Here is a 16,350-nt window from a genome sequence, read left to right on the forward strand (position 1 = left end):
CCAGATTTCCTTCTGTCAGCTTAGGCAGGCCTCTGTTTAGACCCGTGGAGTGAGCTCAGTGAATTTCTAATCTCATTCATTTCATTCACTACAAAATGAAAAAATCGTGGTGACTCTCATATGTGTTTGCATTCTTCTAATGACTCTGACTTACACTGATTAGAAGCTTTTTACATATAGCAAGTTGACAAAGGCTTTTGATTTTTCGATAGTGTTCCTGAATTCATTTGGTTAGCCACAGCATTTTATCTAGCTCTACTTCTATGTGAGGATGATATTTTGGGTACAAGATTTGACCGACCAATTTATTTAAAACTAGGTTGAAAGAGGAATGTGGACTATTCTGAAAGAACATTCCAAAGCAACCGTAAGGTCTGTACTGACATAATCAAACCAAAACTGTTCATTTTTATGCACTGAAGACAATCAGGAAGGTACGATGCCATGCCCTGCATTATTCCAGAAGTCACCTGCATACACAGGCTTTAATTTTGAAGTCTTGGCTTGTAAGTCACATACATCTGCCAGTTGCCAGGGGTCAAAGGCTATGTGTAATATGTGTCATGAATTAAAGTTTTAGACTACATTGTGTTATAGAGGAGCATAAAGAGGGGACACAAATGTAGAAAACTTTGTTTGTTTTTAAATAGAAAGAGGTGAAGAAGGGAACTGCACAAATAAAAATTTAAATTCCTCACATCCTACAGTTGTGAATAAGTATGTATTCATTCTTCACAGAAACTTCTCCTCTTCCCCAGTATCTTTGTCGCAGAGAAATCAAACTGCATTGAAATTCAGGCACTGATGGTAGAAAGCTGATAAAGGGTTTAATAAGTGAGTCTCAAAATGCTTTTTCTCTTCAGTGAAGAAATGAACTACATGGCACCAAGATGTTGGGGCCCATAAAGAGCATTATGTTCCTCTATACTTGCCTGTGTTGATGCAGTCTCAGGGAATAAAAAAAGATGGAAACATTGGATTATGTCATCCCCTTGCTATAACAATACGACATCCAATTAGTGACTGAGCCAATAATGCACGGAGTATGAATTGTCATTCAAAGGGGTCCCATATTTTAGAATTGATCCTAATAATTACATTGAATATTTTTCAAAGTACCAACTACTGAAAGCATCATAGGAAAACATGAGAAAGTATAACTAGAAATAGAATTTACAACTGTGTGGGCAGCACATGGAAAAATGTAAGTGGGAATTTCAGGAAAGCTCTCGTCTACTTGACTGATTGACATGTACAGTAGCGAGCATATATTTCAAAGTCATATTCATTTTGACCACACATGACTGATGTTCAGGAACTTCTTGTTCTCAAAGTCGTGAAAATAAATGAGGCAGGACACTGTTATTAATGTCCACTTACGAGTTTTGGTTTTATTTAAAAAGTGTATAAACATGCATTTTTCTCCTTTAAAATTTTTCTTTTCAATTTACTCATTCAAAATGGGTCAAACATACTTTAGCTGGTAGCCAATTTCTGAAATGTCCCATCAAATACGTATTCCAATAAATCTACTGACTGTGAACTGAACATACTCTGAGCACTGCTTTTTAAGCACTTACAATTTGGCTATACATTTGGTGGCATAAACTTCGTCTTAATCAAATAAACAAAAAATTGTATATAGACTGCATTAATCTTAAAAAGCCATGAATTTAAGTGATGCAGCTCTATCCTCTAGTGTGTATTGTACACGTATTAGAAAGTTGAAACAACATATTGCAATAGAGTTTTTGTATGTGGAAGCAGCCCGAGTATGTCCTAATAATAAATTGCTTCTTTCACTGTTTGCTAGATATTCTAGAGTTCATTTTGCTTGTTTCCATGGGGAACTTCATATCATATTCTGACTTAATGAGTTGGAGAGATTAATTATGGTAATTCAGAAAAGCATTTTTAAAACACTGTAATATAAATACAGCTCTTGCGAAACACCTTAATTTCTTCTTGCTTGTTGTAATTCTCAGAGGGGTCAATTACAATGACAGGTAAAGCTGACTCTAAATATAACTTTAATTTCCTTTTTTTTAATTTTAGAAAGTTTAGTACATCTTGGCTACCTGTATATTTTAATGCTTATTCAGTCTTAACTCTTAAACTTCCTTCTTTTGACCCCTGCTTTTGTCAATACTAAAAGCCACCTTTCTGCTTTTTTTTATTGACTCAGTCCCTGATGTTCAAGGAAGACTTTGCCAACACCATTGCTCCTTTGCACCTTCCTATTTCAACACCCCAACTGAAAACCATCGGACAGGATCGTTTACGACCAGCACTATCCAACCTAGTTTACAGTAAAGAAACTCCCTTCACATTCAGTCCTTTTCTTCATGTCACGAGGAGTAGAGATTTGTGCTTATCACCAAAGAAAATTGCAGTGCAAAATTTAAACATAAAAGTTACACAATTAAAAGTTAATATATGGCACCACAGCCTATTAATTCACATATAGTACAACAGACCAATGAGAACAGACAATAATATGAACAGAGCTAAAAAGAGTGAGCTTGCATAGCAATGCACAAAAGAAATTATATACAGAGGAAAATCCTTTTCTTCCTGGAGGGCGAGTTTTGTTTTCTTTCTTTTTTATATACTCCTGACAAGAAAGAGTTAAGGTGGGTGGTGTACTTAAGAGAAGAACACAAGTAAAATATCTGTGGGATATGTGTGGCTGTGTGTCTTTACATTGCATTTACAGTTCTTTTAATAGTACATAAATAAAGAAATTGTTCATTGCACTGTTTAGTGTCATCACTTCCATGAGTTCAGACCTGATGGTCCTTCAGAGCAGCTTTGCATGTCTCCTCTCAGTTACTCTATAAAGAGAGAAAAAAAATGAGAAATAAGTTTGCATTTAAATTAAGTATTCTTTTATCCTGACCAACATAATAAAGAGCACGGCAAAGAGATAATAAATGAAGATAACGTCATCAAATAGGTTTTGTGAGTTTGTGAATTTAAGAAATTTTACTTATGGGAAGGGAAAGAAAAAGAAACATTGCAGAATTTGAAGACTTAAAGTCCAAGTAGAAGTATTTTTGCACTGCTTATGGAATCTATAATTCTATAATTTCTCCAAAATAAAAGTTAAAGAAAACTTCAAGTAGTCATGAATCAAATTAAAAATTAGAAACATATCTTAATAATAATCAGATTAGGAAGAGACAACAACTCCCATCAATAAACAACTTGACAGTTTCAAAAGTACTCTTACTTTTCATTATTTCATAGCATCCCCCAGTCTGTGATGTGAGCATGATAGCAATGTGATGTTTTAGATGATGAAATAGATGAGGAAGGTAGTTTACTTTCTCTCCTCACACCCCCAGTAAGTGGTTAAGAAGACGAGAACCCAGGGCTGTTCCTTCAGCAGTGTTTTTAAACTGAATTCAACGAAGCAGTTGAAAATATTCAGCAAGTATAATTTCGAGACTGGATAGTGAAATTGGCAACTTTCACAACGAAAGAGTTCAGTGCTTTTTACTGTGACATACTGTGACATCCTATCTTTCTCTACTACCTAGCATTTTGTATTTAGAAAATAGATGTTATACTAACTACTAGTGACAGCTCTTTATTCAAAAAGAGAAACTTATTTATAAGATATATTATTATAATCAAAGTATTACAAATTAACTAAAATCAAAGATGAACTTTTCAAGGTAGGCTCTCTAAATTTAAAACAATAAATAAATGAAAAGCAAGTGGAAAGTGAGGAATTTCTAAGCAGATTCTTTAAAAGTGCCAAAGGGCTAGTATGTTTCTCTTTCTTTATTGTGCTCAGTTAAAAAGGCAAAGTAAACTGCAAAGTGAACCATATTTAATTATCTTGTAAGTATTAAGATAAGTTGCCTAAATTAATTGCCTCAATTTATACACTTTTGTATAGTATAAATCAGACTTGAAATAGAAGATATGTTTATTCAATTGACTGCTGTAAATAGCAATGGTCTAAGTTATGACCAAACCTGCTCAAAATCACAACTGATTTTTTTTCACAGTAAAGCAAGTTTTCTATGATTCTATGATTCTGAAATTTGTTTATTGTAGCAATGAGATTCATGAGGTTCAGAATTTGCTACCCCAAAATACGGCTGCTTGGCATACTAACTATCTTAAGCTGAAGGAGTTTGAGAAAACAGTAGAAGCAGGAAGTCACTCTGACATCCCTATCTTTGACCTTCTTCCCCAAAACAGGTCATAGAACTCCCATGTGAAAGGTCCCCTCCCTGCACCAGGAGGCAGGACGACATTCTTATCACCAGAGACAAGGAGTTTGGGGCTGAGCAATAAATCTGTACAAACAAACTTGGTTAAACTAACCCTTATCTTGCTAGTTACTTCTTCACCATTTACTACCCTTAGCCCAAACCCCTCTGTCTTGCCAATTCTTCACAAATTTATTGTTTCTTTGTCTAAAAGGTAGAAAAGCTTCCTGCACTGGTCACCTTTTTTGGGTCTTCGTCTTCTCTTGTGCAAGCTCCCATGCACATATAAAAATTCAATAAAATACGAATACTCTTTTCCTGTTATAACTGTCTTTAAGTCAGTTTAATTTTCAAACCCAGCCAGGGACCCTAGAAGGGTCGAAGAAAACTTTTTTCTCCCTTACATTATTAACTCAATATTCTTTCTGAATCACCATTGCCTTTTCAATGTCCTAAAGCACTTACATAATTCACCTGTAAACTGTCCTTGACTATTTGAGCCCATATATCCTATGTCAAGAAGGTCGCTGGCATTGCGCTGGTGGCTTCCCCTCAACGCCTCTGCTTTCCTAGGTCCAGTGGATCCTTTAGAAGAAGCTGTTCCTGATGAGCTGTGACCACCTGGAGACGGGAAACTGGGCTTGCTGTAGGGCACCAAGGTCTCCTCTGAAAAAAGAAACACAAAGGGCTAAGTTGAACAGCAACATGCAGGCAAAACAAACAACGTTAAATATTAAGCTCAAGATGGCCTATTTTACCATTCCAATCTTTAGTAAAATTAAAAATAAGAGATTCAATAAGACCCAGATATTAAAGGAATTTCCATGTGCAAGCAACATTTCCTACAACAGGAACTGAAGCAGGACCAAATGAAAAGAGATCTTGGGATAAATATACAATGTCATATATCCTTTGCAAAATTTAAATTCATTATAAAAGAGAGCTTCATACAATGAACCACATTGTTTAACAAAAGCATTTCTGAGAATAACTTCAGAGTTCAATGAGGCTCCATTTTAATTTTTCCATTAAGATAGAAGGAATATGGTTTTTGTTATGGCAACATTTTCTCAATGGATTTAGATAAAGAGCTAATGTATATTAGTTAATAAAATAAGCTTAAATTCTTGGGATAGAAACACACTGTGTATTTCTTTAAAAGAAAAAGAGAAACTCACACATTTCCATAATGTCAATATTTTTTTTATGTACCATCTCTCTACAAGTAACTCATGATGTGTATTACTAAATACTTAATACTTTGAAATAATTTTTTTTTCTTTCTTTCCTCCTCTCTCTCCCTTTATATTCTCTTTGTTTTTTCTTTTTTTCTATGTAGAGCTATATTATTACTGTGATTAGATAACTATTTCTCTCCTTAGATAGTTTACGAAATTACAAGGATCACATGATTTTCTCTCACAGACTGAATGGCGTAATCTTCCTAAATGTTTCACTAAATCTAGATATTAAAATTGTCATATTTGGCCCTTGCATAAATCATATTTTCTAAAACCTTGAGCACCAAGTTGTGACATCATATAATTATTGAAAATTCATGGGTAGAGGACATATCTAGAAAAGACTGAGTCCAAATTAATAAATGAATACGTAAGGAAACTCTTTCAAATATTGTTGTGTGTGTGTGTTTTAATACTCAGCGAATCCTGCCATGAGAAGAAATCTTCCAGAAAATGCATTTCTATAACAGGCTCAGCAATCTCCCCTCCTAATCTCCCCCCAACAATCCAAACACAAACCATGAAATTTATTTTGTGACACTTCCAGGAATCTTGATTTATAAACAAGAACATTTCCCACTGAAGTATTAACAATCAACTAGATTTAATCAGTTGGAGAAAGTGCAGGCCCAGTTTAACTTTTTCTGAGGATTCTGTGATCTGGCATTTATTCGCAATTTTATTTGGTATTTCAATGAATTCAACTGTTTGACTGAAGTGACTTCTCCTCTCAAAATGACTAGTTACTTCAGTCAAAATGAACAAACTAGTCGAAGGCAGAAATTAAACTGACACTACGGATGAAATTTAGTGGTCTTGAAAATACTCAATAGAAACATTTAAAGGGAAAGAATCAAGTTGTTTCCTGAGCACTGCAGATGAAGCTGGGAGGTCTCTTGGCCTCAAAGACCCCATGCACAGGTTAACCTGAGGAACGATCCCCCCTGGAATCAGCCTTAAGACTGGTGCTGGTGAGCTCTGCCGAAGAATTTCAACTTCAACTAGTGAGTCAAGGCAATGCCTTTCAGATGCCCTTAACCAATTGCTATTTCTAAAACACCTGGTAGAAAAAAAAATTGGTAAAAGTCCACACTTTCTTGGAACTGTGTAGAACACACCTGGTCCGACACCTTGTTTGTGTAGGGCTTTCCGTATATCTTCTTGGCGTTCTGTGGAGTTTATCCATTCCTGGGTTTGTCGCTGCCACTCTAAGGACGTTCTAGCTGGACAATCCAATGAGCTCTTTGTGTCTTCTAAGTTGGATGCTTGTTGCCTCTCCAGAGAGCTTCCTTTTCTCTCTGTTGAGTTTTCCACGTTACCAGCATGCTGGCTCGGGCCTATTTGTTGCCTTAAACCCTGACCTGGAGGGGGGTCTGGTGGTGGTGGAAGATCTAAAAATTTTGAATAATGTTTAGAATGGACTAAAATTTAATGAAAAATACAGGTTTTAATTCAAGATGAAGAAAAAAAAAACCCTTGCCCTCCTAAAGATATCACCCATGCAAAAGAAATTTCCGAGGAAAAAGGTTATTTATATCCAGAAATGAATATTATTGATCTCTTTTCTATCTTTTGATCACAGTATCTGAAATAAAATCGACTGGTTTTATCCAACTATTATACGTGGAAAGTGTTTTCAATTGCATATTGAGGCTAATGTTCACGATGTAAAGGGCAGTTTACAGTTTCTCCACATTTAATCCATTGTCCACCCCCACCTCACCAAAGTAGAAATACTATGACACAAAATGACTAGAAATTCTAGCAGCTGTGTTAATAAAAGACCCTGGGAAGAATAAAAGTTGTCCTGCTAATCTCCATAGGAAATGTTGCCCTCGGGAAATTAAAAGCTATATGCCATATCATATGCAACATATGATTGCTTTTATCCATGGATGTGGCACATTCAGCAATAGTCAAGGGGTTAAGCTAACATTTATTAAATGCAATTAACATTCTGCCTGACAACCAATTCTGGCTGTTCGTTTCATGAGTTAACTAATGAGTTACAACTAATATATTATAATCTTCCCATGTATTAATTTTAATAAGTAATAACCAATGTTCAGAATGTAGATAGAATATGCTTCATGGTGCAAGAGTAGACAACGCATCATGAAGATGTGAGATGCAGAGGAAGAGAGAATTTTTCAAAAAAGATCTTTAAATTAAATATCAGATGTGAAAAAATTAAAAGTTCAAATACTCAGCTAAATTTTCATTTTTTATTAGCTCCTCAGATCATGAAACCTTTATATTTTGAATGTCTTCAATTGTGAAATCATAGTCCCTTCTTTCAGATTTCCTTAAGTATTATACTAGCTCTATTAGATGATTTATACTATTATACTAGTTCTAAAATTACTTTGTTGAAGATTTTGAAATCTTCTAAACATTCTAAACATTCTTCTGGATTATTTTCTTACAATTTTTCCAGCATACTATTGCAAACTTCTTAGTTCATCCTTAGGGTATCAGTAATTATATTATTTGTTCATAAAGACCAAATATCATATATAACACACATATTTATATCATTAATAGAAGATATTGTATATAACATAAGTAATTATTTCCCAAGTCATTTTTGTAATTGTGCTCTTGTTTCTAAAAATATTGTTTGCGAACTTTCAAAGGGAAAAGTATAAATTTCTTGCATATAAAAGATAGCTTCCATAAGGAAGCCTAAGTTGCTCCTTTTAAAGATTTTCTAAGAAGACTTCTACTGTCCTTTAATGAGCAAAATGCTACTGTCCTCCACTGAACTGACAGTGATAATCTCCTCAGCATCTGCTCTGGGAGTTCCCGTTTTGGAGCAGCATTCCCAGTTCCTATGTATGTCCTCTTGTTAGATCATGAATTACCAATTATTGAAGGGAACAGGGTTTCTATCTGGGAGAATAGAGTTGCATTTGGAACATTCCTTCCAAAATGAAGAGCTAATCCAATATTGAGATATCTGTTTGTTGAATAATCCACCAGTGATTTTGGTGTTTCCTTTATATTCAATACTGACTTCCTTCAGTGTGTATTATTATAAATGCAAATTAATTATTTCATTTCAGTTATTGGACTTAAGACTGCCAATAGGAAGGAAATTATTGCATTTGCTTCCAAAATAACATATCTTGTCATTGATTTTTATTCCCCATCAGAGCAGCTTAATTTTTTAAATGGCCAAAATGGCATCTGCTTATGCTAGCTAAAATTCTGATTACTATTTAATTTAACTTGAAATTATATGACTAGATAATTAAGCAATATCTTTGAAGTTTGTATATTCTAAGAAGAAAGAACATTGCATACACATTGAAATAAACAAATTGGAAAAAATAGTATTAAGAATGGCTGTAGAAAAAATAAATGTAATAAAATATGTTTACTTAAATTAAATTTATTATTCATCTCTATGTTGATTTATTTCAACTAAAAATCAATTTACTAAAGGGTCTCTTACTGGCCTACTGAAGACTTGCTATTTTCAGGCACACAACAGTCCAATAATATATGTGCCATTATTAACTTCATTTTTTAGGTAAGAAAAAGGAAGCGCAAAGAAATTATATATCTCCAGCTTGGATCTCTCCTTCCAAGAACTCCAGACTCACATAACTAAACCCACACTGGAGAGATCAACATAGATTATTAGAGAGCATCTCAAATTTCACATATCAAAACTGAGCTCTAGACTTTTTGTCTACAAAATATGTTTCCTCTGTAGTGTTCCTCATCTCAATTAGTAGCAATTCCATTCTATAAGTTGGCCCAAACTCTTAACAGCCTACATAATTTCATTAACCAGTCCTGTGGGCTCTACCTCCAAGCTATACCCAGAATTCTACCTTTCTCATTCCTTCCACTGATTCTACCTTGGTATGAACCTCTAGCATCTATTCCCTGTGTTACTTATACAACCTCTTATGTGGTTTCTGTGCTTCCACATAGAAGCACGTTCAGTCTATCTTGACATAACAGCAAGAGTGACTCTTTTTTTAACAAAACCACGAGTAAGACCATGTCACTCTTCTGCCTTAAATGCACACACACGTGCACACACACACACACACACTTTCAGTGGTTTCCCATTCAAAGTAAGAGCCAATGTCCTTATAGAAGCTTAAAGGTCCTTCACGCACTGGCCCTCACTTGTCTGACTTCATATTGTATTTAGTTGCTCTCTCTGCTTCAGTCACACCATTCCTCTTGCTTTTCATCAAGTAAATTCAGGCTTCCATTTGCAGTTCTCACTTCCTGGAATGACTTTTCCTCAGATATCACAATTTCTCTTTCCCTTATAATCTTCCAGGCTTTTCTCAAATTGTCATCTTCTTAGTAAGGCCTTACCTGAGCACTCTACTTAAAAAATATCCCCCCACGTCCTTATATTTCTCAACTTGCTTCTGATGTTTTTTCCTCCATGACACTTACCACCATCTTATATTCTTTTTATTTTCACTTATGTATTTATGTTAACCTTTATCTATCTTCCCACACTAGAATACAAGCCCCAAGAAGGCAGGGAATTTTGTCTGTTTGGTTCCCATTGCCTACCATTTACTATGTGGTTAATAAAAATTTGAATGAGTAGATAAATGAATAGAGAAATTTGCTCGAAGATCAAAGCTAGTCTGTGGCAGAGCTGGGAAGCAGCCCCTTCTCTGAATGGGATATTAGGACTAAGGGGAGGATAGGCTGGAAGGACATGGCCTAGGGAAAACAGGTTGATGGATAGAGACCTACATGCTCTGCCTTCTTTGTTCAGCATTGGTCAATGCACTGGTTTTAAAGGGTATTCTTTGGCTTGTGCAAATGAAATAGAAGATTTAGATTGAACAATGAAAGAATTTATCCAAGGAAGAACGCTCCTTAACATGTGGGAGGGTTTTTGCATAGCCTTTGGGACAGAGACTGATGTTTCCCACCATTCCCAACTCTTCTTATTGGACATAAGGAAAGATTGCTTTCCTACTCCAGTAGTTAGTTTGATGCCATGTGACAGAGTTCTTGCCAAGGGAATAAGAGGAGTGATATTTGGCACTTGGAGGCCTGGCCACAGACTGCACCAAGTGATCACCCAGGTTCTGTCTTCCCCTCACTCAGAAACCCTAATGGTCTCATCTTGAAAATAATGGTATCCCAATACTGAAGAAGCACACATCCTTACATCACTACTTAGAGGAGAGCCACTTGACTTTTATAAATCATTGAGTCCATGAAAAACAAACTCTTACTGTGCTAAGCCACTGAGAGAGAGAGAGAAATTTTGGGGTATAGCAGCTAGTAATAGTTACCCTGACTAATATACTCATAAAACACCATTGTAAAATCTATAATGCAAAAGTTTTAGTGTAAATGTCTATACCCTAGGTGCTGCTAAACAGCAAACTTCCCAAAAAGAACATTTTGATTTTACATACAAATATTCTAAAATTATTACTGATGCATGGATTCATAGCATATAAATGCTATAATATATACACTAGCTGTAAAGTAACAGTTTCCTTAAGGATAATCTGCAGAGTGCCATCCAAAATAAATGTCCTTCTATCATAACTAAAATGTCTTTGGATCAAACAGTTGGAAGACATGTGAGCCAAAATTTCCTTTGAAATATCACTACTTCCAAAAAGTATCTACTAATAACATAATCCATAACCCCTTTGGGGAATGCTTGAAAATTTGAAAAGTTAGGAACCTATTTGTTTTTCAGAAAGATAAGCAATATATTGATCATGCTTTAACCAGACATTCTGAAAAAATTTGCAAAAACAAAGTGTTTTAGGACGAAAGAAGAGAGCTTTCTATTTTGTTGATTTATATTTTATATCTTCCACATATTCTGGATATGATCTTCAAACATTTCAGAAAAGCCACAGAAAACATATACCAGGGTTTGCTTGTTTTTCTCTTTCCATGACATTCACAGCTGGAAAATTTCATAAAATTATTAAATCTGAGATTTAGAACTAGCACATCAGTGAGAGTAGTCCTTGTTACTTAGGGAATAAGATCAACACTGTGGACCGCTTGAAGTGCTTAGCTAATCTTCAGAACATCTGAGGCAGAAAGGCCGTGTGAGATTTCTGCGCACCACAGGGTATCCATTTATAGAGAATCAAAATCTCGACTGTACCCTCACCCTCGTATTCCATAGACACACTCCCAATGAAAACAAAGTAAGAGGGAAAGATAAGTTAACCTAAAAGCTTTTAGAATACATTCTGTTTAGCTTTTAAAGTCTTCTTAGTGTTATAAAATGACAAAAGAAAGCAGAAATATGGCTATCAGATACAGATACCCTCAAAAAAAAAAGAACCAATAAATAGTTTTCCAACTAAGCCTCATTCTGTCCTATGGTGATAAGTCTAAGAGACTGAGATGAGTGCTAAGGACTCGGTCTCAGCAACTCAAAGTTGAGTACACATTAGATTGAGCTTTAAAAATACCCACAAACCAGCTTTCACCCCAAAACAATTAAATCAGAATCTCTGGAGTATATTTTAACAGCTCCCTGGGTGGTTCTAATGCACAGCTTGGCTACGTTTATTGTTTTGGTGTTTAGTAAAACTATGCCAGGATAAAGTTTGTGTGCTTGTAGGGGACAGAGCTCAGAAAGGGGAAGAAATTTTTTGGATCCGACATTATACTAGGCACTTTAAATATATTATCTTACATATTTCTTAGAATAAAACTTCAGGATAAATATTTTTATTCCTATTTTTAAATATAGGAGAATTAAGTTGAATATATGGGAAATAGATCCTTCAAGGACATCTTCCAATAATATCATGTTTCCTGAAACTAGTGGTGTTTAAGCAAACACTCAAAGACTGGATGCTACACATACATAAAAGGATTGAAATAGATCTGCAAGCTATGGTCCATGGGCCAAATTCAGCTGCTGTCTGTTTTGCCAATAAGGTTTTATTGGAGATCCCATCATGCCCATTCATTTACTTTTTTCCACAGCTGCACTGGCGCTACAATGGCAGTGTTGAGTAGTTGTGACAGAGACTACATGGCTGGCTAAAGCCAAAATTATTTATCTGGACTTTTCTAGAAAAAGTTTGTTGACCTATTACCTAGATGATCTGTAGCATGCTTTTAGCCCTGAAGTTCACAAAACTAAAGAATTACTAAATTACAATTCACTTTCTGGTGTTTTTCAAAAGCGAAATATCATCTAAGATACCTTAATTTAATATCAGAAATGTTCTGACAACATGGCAAGTACACATGCTACTTACATTTTCTTTCCTAGTCTTAAAGGAGAATGTTCACCAAAAAGCACTCGTGGAAAATGCCAGAATGACAGAAAAGTCATCACTGAAAAGCAGTAAGGCATATATTTCTTGGGGCTTGATGATATAGAAATAGTTCCAGATTGTTAAAAAAAGAGGGTGTTTCATTTAAACAAGACCATATTGTCAGGTTTTCTGAATTGTTGCATAATGAGGCAATGCCTCGTCTATCACAGCTACTTTGATCTAAATAAATGGTTGCACAGAGCACATGTCTTCCGTGAGGAGACAAGAAAAGAGGAAACAAACCTACCATCTGTCATTCCTTCCCTTCGATGAGGCAATGCTGGTTGTTGGTCCATTCGTCTTCCATTTTGTTTTTTAGTGGGCCGAGGCCTCTGACTTTGACTCAGCGCTGCACTGGTGTTACTGTCAGTAGAAAATGGGCTGGTTGGTCGAGGTCTTTGAGAGGAGGTAAAGGCTTTGCCTAAAAAGAAAGGAAAGGGAATGGTATAGAGAATGTTATTATAATACACTGATTCTCTCTGTCTTGTATTTCTGCTCTTACTAAGACTAACCTGTAAACCTACCTAGAGAGGCCACTTGAAGATATCAAATAGTGGTGCATCTCAACAGCAAAAGTATGCCCTGCTGCATTTATTTTGTCCAATTTTTAATAACCAACACAATACCCACTGAAAAAATTCAAACAAATGCATGAAAACAAATCTAACAACCAAAACTTCCATATTATTTGATTATGTTTTTATGTAACCTTGACAATCTTAGTGATGTTTTCATAGATATATGCAGATTTATGCAGCTTTTACTTCTTAAAATTAAAGAAGCTATTTCTGAAATGAATCATGTACTGTCTTATTTGTTTAATCAAATTCCACCCTTGGAATCTTACAGACTCTCTTTGGGCACAGAAAAATGTCCTATAGTAATTACATTTGAAATTTTACATGAAAGGTCTGCTCAGACACATATATTAAATTGACCTTACCACCCATACACATAACCGATGAATTCTACCTCTTTTAGCAGAAACTCAATAACATTAGTGTATAGCATAGGATAGATACCAGGTTAAAATCACCTTGTCTATCCAAAGTGCAATAGGTGTTTTCTGACGAATACTACCGTATTTGAGCAGACTCCAAATTCTCATTGAAAAATGAAATGTGCTATGTCCTTTCCTTGTGGTTTAGCGTAGATATGTGGGGAAATTTCTTCTGGGAAAAAGTTAACTAATAAATTTTCAACATCTTACGATTTTAATATCACGTTTATTACGGTAAGAGAGGATTGGCTTATGTGCATGTATTTATTCCTTTGTGCATGTTTTCATTTCAGACAAAATTATTGTATGTAGTTATATTTTCTTCAGTCAATGTGATATGATATTGCTTAATGCTTTATTAGCTATTAGCATACATGTGAGAAATGTTCTTATGCCTTCTAATTTATTAGTTTCCTTGCACTTTCTCACTGCTCTGCTCATAGCTATGCCACAAAAAGCACTCAGGCAACATAAAGTTTCAAACTTATGCTGTATAAAGCAAGAAAATTCAAATAACCACTATATTATGACATATTTTAGTTTGGATGCTAAATGAAAAATAAACCTCTGCAATGCTTGGAAAATCTTTTTGATTTCATTTGAAGACACCTAATGCATACTCAAAAGAAATACTGATGGTATAATTCAAAGAAAATTTCCAAGACTCATTTTTATAACGTGAGAGTTTAGTGAAGGGTCAAAATTGTTTTTCTTTATTTTACTATTTGAATGCTATTACATTTCAAAAATGTACTTAGAGTTTCATTAGTTTGTTTTGTAAGGTAGCTCGGTTTAATTCATATATTATAACCTTCTTATATGTGCATTTAAGAAGTACACACAGTCATAAGTTACTTTGTTTCAGTAAAACAAATGATAAATTATTGATCTATTATTAGAGTGAATTGCATTTTGGGGAAGATGATCAGATACATGAAAAATTACATAACAAGTCTTTTATATTATTACTTGTTACTCTCAGAAACCAAAATTAGATTACTCTCAGGAGCAGTACACATATAGCCATTATTTTATTCAACTTGCGCATGCAGTGGGTGTATCTTTAATTAGCATCCTTTAAAACAAAAAATATATTATTGGATTAAAATCTTAATAGCCAAACAATTAATAAGACCATCAGCCATTTGAACTGTTAGACTGACAGCCTTAGATACATTCACCCCATGCTGAGAAAGCCTTCCCAGAAAATGCATTTGCAGAAAGAAATGGGGCAAAGGAAAGTAATGGAGATAAAAGCTGAATAATTTTAATCACTGGGTACATTATTGATTGTGTGAGAATTTTGCAAAGCGTGAGTTATTGAAAATTTAATGGCAATCTTAGTTACTGCCTTGCTGCAATATAAAAAGGAAGTATATTCCAATTAATCAGCAGAGCCGTGAAGAGAAAGGGAAATAAAGGATAGAAGGTGGTGAGTAGGAGCCTATTCTTGGCTCTGCAAAACCAGCATCAGAAGAGAGTTCTGGTAATTGAGCATCTAAACTGAGTTCATGCATATTAAAGAAAGCCCAACATTCGGACTCACTGAGGAGAAAGAACAAGAGAAAAATAGCTCAGTGTCCAAAGGACAAGATTTTCTCATGCAAACAGTGTTGACTCAGGGTCTACCAACCTGTTCTTGTAAGGCTGGTTCCATCCAGCCTAAAACCAGCTTTATCTGCTGCTGCCACCAGTGCTTGTGCAAAACTGCCGCTGGCAAAAATGGAGCCATCTGAGGAGCTACCTACACTAGATCTATGACTAGAAAAGTTACGATCCTCATCAGATGCAGAGCCCCATCCATTTACCATTGAACCTAAAAACAAATGTAGTTGTCTAGTGAGTTGCAGATATTGTTAGCTCATCTGCTTGTACACACTCTACTAATGAACAAGTAGGCTGTCTCAACTCATTCTTGCTTGAGGTAAATCTGGTTCCATCATTACTTCTTTAGCCATATGCAAGCATCATCCATGTTTTACACATTCTTAGTGCAGAAGAATGAAGCTCATTTAAAACCTGTATCTGTTTTCAGCATATGAAGCAAACATGTTCCATGTGGTTCCATTCTTACATTGTTTAAGTTATTACATGATAATTTTCCAAAAGAGAATTGCTAGGTGTATTTTAAGTCCTACAATTAGCAGAAGTACACTTTTACTGAAATAAATTATAGTGTATTTAAAGTAAACGTTATCAAAGACTCAGTTGAAGAAATAGTGTGAACATATTTTGAATTTAATGCAGATTTCAATGACAATTTCATGAAATCTATACTTGTATACTGTAGAAGGGCTAGAATTATTTCAAGATTTTAAAATAAAAATTTAATTACTCAGAAAATAGCAACAAACACTCATAAATAAAAAAATGTAAACAATATCAAAGCAAATAGACATAACAAAAAACGTACCTTTCAAGTTTTATTAATTTCAAAGCTCAATATGCTTTCTTTGCTTTTTAATTAGTTTAAGAGCTCCTGCTTTCTATTTAACACTAATCTTTATTTTGGAAAATTAACAATTATGAAGAACATCAATGACATTAATATGATGTTTTTGCAAAATGAAACACGG

At 34.8% G+C, this 16,350-nt stretch overlaps 1 protein-coding gene across 19 annotated transcripts in view; it reads right to left on the reverse strand.

The window, feature by feature from the left end:
- Window positions 1-1,362: 1,362 nt before the first annotated feature.
- The window catches only part of ROBO2 (roundabout guidance receptor 2), a 1,206,434-nt gene continuing 1,191,446 nt past the window's right edge, over window positions 1,363-16,350 (reverse strand). For 4 of the 19 annotated variants that reach the window (XM_070488688.1, XM_070488689.1, XM_070488686.1 and 1 more), the window contains 5 exons: window positions 15,408-15,590; window positions 13,022-13,195; window positions 6,586-6,858; window positions 4,692-4,892; window positions 1,363-2,834 (listed from right to left, as the gene is read on the reverse strand). In XM_070488688.1, coding sequence (XP_070344789.1) covers window positions 2,833-2,834; window positions 4,692-4,892; window positions 6,586-6,858; window positions 13,022-13,195; window positions 15,408-15,590 — 833 coding nt within the window. In that variant the 3' untranslated portion in view covers window positions 1,363-2,832. The remainder of the gene's footprint in view (window positions 2,835-4,691; window positions 4,893-6,585; window positions 6,859-13,021; window positions 13,196-15,407; window positions 15,591-16,350) is intronic. The other 15 variants (XM_070488697.1, XM_070488692.1, XM_070488694.1 and 12 more) reach the window with 7 other exon arrangements.

Source organism: Equus asinus, chromosome 18 (assembly GCF_041296235.1).
Source record: "Equus asinus isolate D_3611 breed Donkey chromosome 18, EquAss-T2T_v2, whole genome shotgun sequence".
Classification (NCBI taxonomy): Eukaryota; Metazoa; Chordata; class Mammalia; order Perissodactyla; family Equidae; genus Equus; species Equus asinus.